The 5675-nt window shown below is 45.3% G+C and overlaps 1 protein-coding gene across 1 annotated transcript; it reads left to right on the plus strand.

Moving 5' to 3' along the window:
* The first annotated feature begins 756 nt into the window (after positions 1-756).
* On the plus strand, positions 757-4341 carry LOC102042068 (cytoglobin-1-like). The gene is made up of 3 exons (XM_005421887.1): positions 757-851; positions 2732-2963; positions 4126-4341. The coding sequence occupies exons 1-3, from the start codon at positions 757-759 to the stop codon at positions 4252-4254; spliced, it is 456 nt and encodes a 151-aa protein (XP_005421944.1). The 3' UTR covers positions 4255-4341.
* Positions 4342-5675: the final 1334 nt, after the last annotated feature.

Below are 5675 nucleotides of genomic sequence, written 5' to 3' on the forward strand. Positions count from 1 at the left end.
CCTGGCTGTGCTGCACCCTTTACCTCCAGTGCTAAAAGGAAGTGGCTTTGCAGGGCACTATGGCCATGGATGCTGTGCCACGCTGCCATCACCATCCCTGCAATGCTGTCATTTTGGGCCAGTGAAGCCTCCCACCCTCATGGGACCAAGGCTGGGAGCAGCTGTGGGGTGAGCCCCTGTAAAGCCAGAGGGCCATGGGGAAAGCAGAGACTGTGGCATGAAGGCAGGACTGGAGAGAGTTGCTGGACTAGAAACAGGATCTTTGACTGAAAGACCAAAGAGTGCCAGGGAGAGGGGATGGCAGGGCACCACAGTGCCCTCAGCACAGCAGCACTCTTGGGAGAAAACCAGGAAAATTAGGGCTCAGGCGAGGATCGCCTTCAGGAAAAGGAGCCAAGCACTGGCTTTGGCAGGGGAGAGAGGAAAAGAGAATTTATCTTTTTTTTCCCCACTGAAAACTGCCTTTTTTCCCTTCTCAGACAGTGAGACCTTTGCTTTGGCACCTGACCTATGACTACAGGGCTGGTCCTCTTCCTCATGTGGTTGGTTTCTTTCCTGATTAAAAGTGATTAGGTAGCTCTAAAACCTGCAGAAATGTTACTGAGGGTAACAGAGACAAAGAGACCCTTCAAGATCTCTTAAATCCCCCGGGCAGTATTTAGAGAGCCCTGAGGAGAGAACTGGAGCAGAAGGACCCTGCAGGACCTCTCTGTCCTTCTCCCTCCTGCTGCACCCTCTGTTGCCAACATCTCCACCATGTCACTTTCTGAAGCAGAGGTGCAAAGTGCTCGTGGTGCCTGGGAGAAGATATATGTGGATGCTGAGGACAATGGGACAGCTGTGCTGGTCAGGTAAGGAAAGAGCCCATCCAACTGCTGCCCTGGAGGGGTGAAGGAGGAACAGCAAGGATGGAGTTACTGCCATGGAGCATGTCATGATGTTTTTCATGCAGCCTTTGCTGGGAAGAGGAGCAATCCACACAAGGAAAAATAAAAAGAAAGGGGTAAGGGGATGGGAAAAGAAGAAGAGACAAGAACAATATCTTCACCCATGTAAGGTAAAGAAAAGAAAATGTGGTATGAAAGAGAATGGGACCAAAACATGGGCGTTATTTCCCTCTTCCTCTTTACCTCTAAACTCTTTTAATGCTTTTTAAAAATTCGGTATTTCACTTCTGATTCTCCTTCAGCCTCAATCCATCCGTTCCACTGTATTATAACCTTTCTGTGGACTTTCTTCTGTTCATCTTTCACATACTCCACTCTCATCTGGGACTTACATCACTTCCATAAGCATGGATCAGTTCAAATACTATTTCTGGTTATCAGACATTTACCCCTCCCTCCAGCTTCCTTGTATATCACACCTTGTGCCTGGATTACCCTCACAAAGCCTTACATGCTGCTCTTTCCTTCTGCAGGTGGCACAATCTGAGCACAGTTAGGGTCAGAAATGCAGCCATAAAATGTTAGTAGCATCCAGTAGCTTGCCTCCATGGGCTAATTTACTCTAGAAGGTTTTGCTTTAGTGTCCTACAGCCCCAGGCCTGCCTATAGAGAAGGTCAGGGCTTCCCAGGACAAGAGAGACCTGGCCATAATGGAAAGAGTCCAACAAAGGACCAGGAAGTTGATAAGGGGACTGTAGTATCTCTCCAATAAAGAAAGGCCGAGAAAGCTATGACTGCTCAGCCTGGAGAAGAGAGAACTCAGGGCAATCTTGTCAATGTGTACATAAAAACCTGAAGGGAGAGTGCAAAGAAGGCAGAGCCAGGCTTGTCTCAGTGGAGCCACAAGACAGGACCAGAGTCAATGGGCCCAAACTGAAACACAGGGTGTTCCCTTCAACATCAGGAAATTTTTTTTTTTTTTTTTTTTTACTTCTGAGTGCAACAGAGCACTGGCACAAATTGCCCAAAGAAGTTGTTGAGTCTCCATACATAGAGATACTGAAAAGCCATCTGACCATGGACCTGGGCAACTGGCTTGACCAGTGGTATTGACCCAGATGACCTCCAGAGGTTCCTTCAAGCCCAACCATTTTGTGACTCTTTTTTGTGAAATGCAATGTGGAATTTGCTATGGATATTTCAGGTGGATAACCAGTTTACCCAAAGGAGTGAACTGCTTTTTTTAAATGAGTTTGACCAAGATGACTGTAATTGATCAAAGGTAATTTCAAACACACTGAATTGTGTTACTTTTGAATAAATGGAATGAGCAGTACCCCATATTTAAACAACGATCTATCACAGGCAGTAAGAAAGTTTTGAAGTGGACTCTAGGAAGGGATTAATTAACAAAACCAATAGTAGGGTTTCTCTATGAAAACACCCACCAGTATCACAGTGGTCATATCTGTTGTCCAGAACATCTTTGGAAATATTAAACTGTCACAGTCACCCCATGTGAACGTGCTGCCGCTTCTTTGTGAAAGTAACACAGAGAATATATTATCTTTAGAAGGAATGGAATAAGTTCATTTTAGGTTTTAAGACGGAATGAGCAAAGGAAATGCCCTGGAGGGGCAAGGGAGAGAGGACTGGCTGCTATGTGCCTGGGGGTTATGCACAGGTGCAAATGGCAAAGGAGAAACAAGGAATGCAGAAGTGTCTGTTCGAATAAAGAGAAGGGGGAAAGAGACATAAATGTGGAAGGCAAGGCCTGGAATGTGTGGCTATATCTGCATTAATACCTTGGGTCACAAGTCAGGATGTCTCTCATCCCTCAACAGGATGTTTACTGAGCACCCAGACACCAAGTCCTACTTCACACATTTCAAAGGCATGGACTCTGCTGAAGAGATGAAACAGTCAGATCAAGTCAGGGGCCATGGCAAGAAGGTTTTCAGTGCCATCAACGACATGGTGCAACATCTGGACAACTCTGAGGCTTTTCTTGGGATAGTGACCCCACTTGGCAAGAAACATGCCACCCAGCTGAAGATTGACCCCAAAAACTTTAGGGTGAGTGAGCAGCCCTCTTCCCAAAGGGTGTAATTGTGAGGAGGGCATGTTTTCCCCTTTGAGGGGTAGAACTGAGGAACATAGGCTTTGTATGTAGGAATACATATATATGCCTCAGAGAGTGGAGGTGGTGGACGGTGAGGAGGTTGGTGGTGGAAGATGGCGGGAGTGAGAGATCTGGCTTTGGTGGGGAAGATGGCTGGAGAGCAGGTGTGGTGCAGGCAGGTGATGTGGTGCGAGCCGCACACCTGCCCGTGAGTTGTAGAGGGTTTTCTCAGAGCAATACGATTCCCACACCTGCCATTTAATAACAAGATACAGAAAAGCACTTTAACACTGGACTTCAGTCCCTGATGTATTTTTTATCTTGTAACAGGAGCTGAGCTTTTCCAGGAAAGTAAACCAGCTGTTACTGAGTAACAATGACAACAGCATTGTCATAAGTAAATGAACTCAAATAACAAATACAGGATCAAGTTACTTGCCCAGTGCATTTATAACTATTTTGTCTGCCTTACACAGCAAAAAGAGGCACCTTCTGGCAAAGATTATTTCCAAATGAAGGTGATTTCAAAAGCAGTGGGCACAATTTTCAATGAGTAGGAAAATAAGGGATGATTTCTGGCTGAAAATACTTTTTCAGGGTAAAAATGCACACAAACCAATAAATGTTGTAGAGGAAAGGAGTTGGCATTTCAAAGTATACCACCTACCTTACTGCAAGAACTCTGCTACAGAATGCTGGATAGCTAACGAGCAGGAAAGGTCAGGGAAAAACTTAGCCCCCAAGCCATGTATGTATTCCATAGGTGTCCAACAAAGGGCTCATCATGGCCTCTAAATATCTGGGACAGTCCCCTGCCTGGGGAAGGATTGCAGTGGATGGATGAAGCACATCAGTCCTATACAGCCATCCTTAAGTGATAGGTGCAGTCAGCATTAACTGGGGTAGTTAAAAACACCAGCAGCAGATTTTTTTTGTGAATTCTATAATGCAGCTTATTTTCCATGCCCTGTTACAAGCTCTGCAGGTCATGTGCTCTGAATTGTTCTTGTACCCCTTTCTGCCCTCCAAGAATCCCAGCTAAAGATATGTAAGTTCCTATGCCTCTAATATGGAGAAATGTTCACACTAGTTATTTCTTCCCTTCTCCTTGTTTAGATTATCTGTGACATTATCTTACAACTGATGGAGGAGAAATTTGGCGGAGACTGCAAAGCTTCCTTTGAGAAGGTGACCAATGAAATCTGTACCCACCTGAACAATATCTACAAAGAGGAGGGTTGGTGAGGCTGTGCACCCTCCAGGCTCTTCAAACAACCTGCCAGCACTGATTTGCTGCTTTTGGGCCTCCAGCCACAGCTGGGAAAATTAAAATTTAAAAATTAAAAAAAGCAAGAAAAAAGGCTTATACAATATAGAATATCAATGTCAATAATTTCCTTAGCAAACTGAGTTTCTACAGCTAAACAAAACCTGCAGATACATCAAAGTCAACCAACAAATCCTGATTTCCTTTGCAGTTTGTTTCAGGTGGGTTCCTCTGGTCACTGTCCTTGAAGACTACATTTTAAGATGGTGACTTTAAGCTTTCTATTCCTAAAAGAAAGACTTGCTCCTGCCAGCAGCACCAGCAGCTCTTTGGCTCACCTACCACTTCTCTATCCTCATGAATGACAGGACATTTTGGAGCATCTCCACAATCTTTGTAGAGGTCATTATTTAAGAGGCCTGAGTTTTGTTTTGTGTTTGAACTTAAACAAGGGGGAAGTGGTGTATGGGAATGACGAGCATCTGGGAGAGACATGAGGAAAGTCCCGTCTTGCATGAGCCACGAGATTCACCCAACCTTGGTTTCTCAGAGCAGCTTTCAGCACAAGGGATGACAACACTGAGTGTGGTCACCACTGGACCCCTCTGGGCAGAGATGAACGTCTCCAGGGTGTGGATTTCACCGTGTTATTCCCAGGAAATTACTTGAGTTGAATTCCCCCATGAAGCAAGAGTAGAGCTCACTGGCTCTTGTGCACTCAGAATGCACCCAGCTGATGGAGACTGCTGCCTTGCTGTGTGGGCAGCACAGGGGCCTCAGCCTGGCAAGGGACTCATTCTGTCCAGTCACACAGCCTGAGCCTCCCTTCAGTGTTAACTGGGTCCTGAGCTATTTAATTGCTTTTCCTGGTATTCCTTAGACTTGGTGAAATAATCAGCTAATAACTGCAAATAACCACATGCTGGTTTGCTTCAGTGTAATGCAATAAACAGAGAGAGAGCAGATGTGCCCTCTCATTTGCTTCACAGAAAAGGTGATGTGCAGCAGTGGTAGCTGGTTTCAGTGCACATTTACTGGTGGTACTGGGGGATTTCCAAAATCACCTCAAGCTCCCACCCAGGCACTCATCACACTTGTGGCAGTCAGGCTTTTCATGGGTTCCACTTAACCATGATGCAACAGTTTTGTAAACAAGTAAAAATGCAGAGGTTTCCTTCATTTAACATGTAGCTTTCATCACTCACTGCATTTGGCAAAGGATGCTACATCCCAAAGTCCAGAAGAGGAACTCTAGCCAGAGGGGAAGATGAGGCAGGCTGCTTTATTTGCTTCAGTTCTCTGTTCAGCTCGGGGAGAAAGGGAAGCATATTGCACAGAATTGGCAAAAACTGTAAAACAAGAACAATACGTGTAAAAAACTATTTATAGTCTCAAATCC

The sequence above is a fragment of the Geospiza fortis genome, unplaced genomic scaffold (genome assembly GCF_000277835.1).
Source record: "Geospiza fortis unplaced genomic scaffold, GeoFor_1.0 scaffold173, whole genome shotgun sequence".
Lineage (NCBI taxonomy): Eukaryota > Metazoa > Chordata > Aves > Passeriformes > Thraupidae > Geospiza > Geospiza fortis.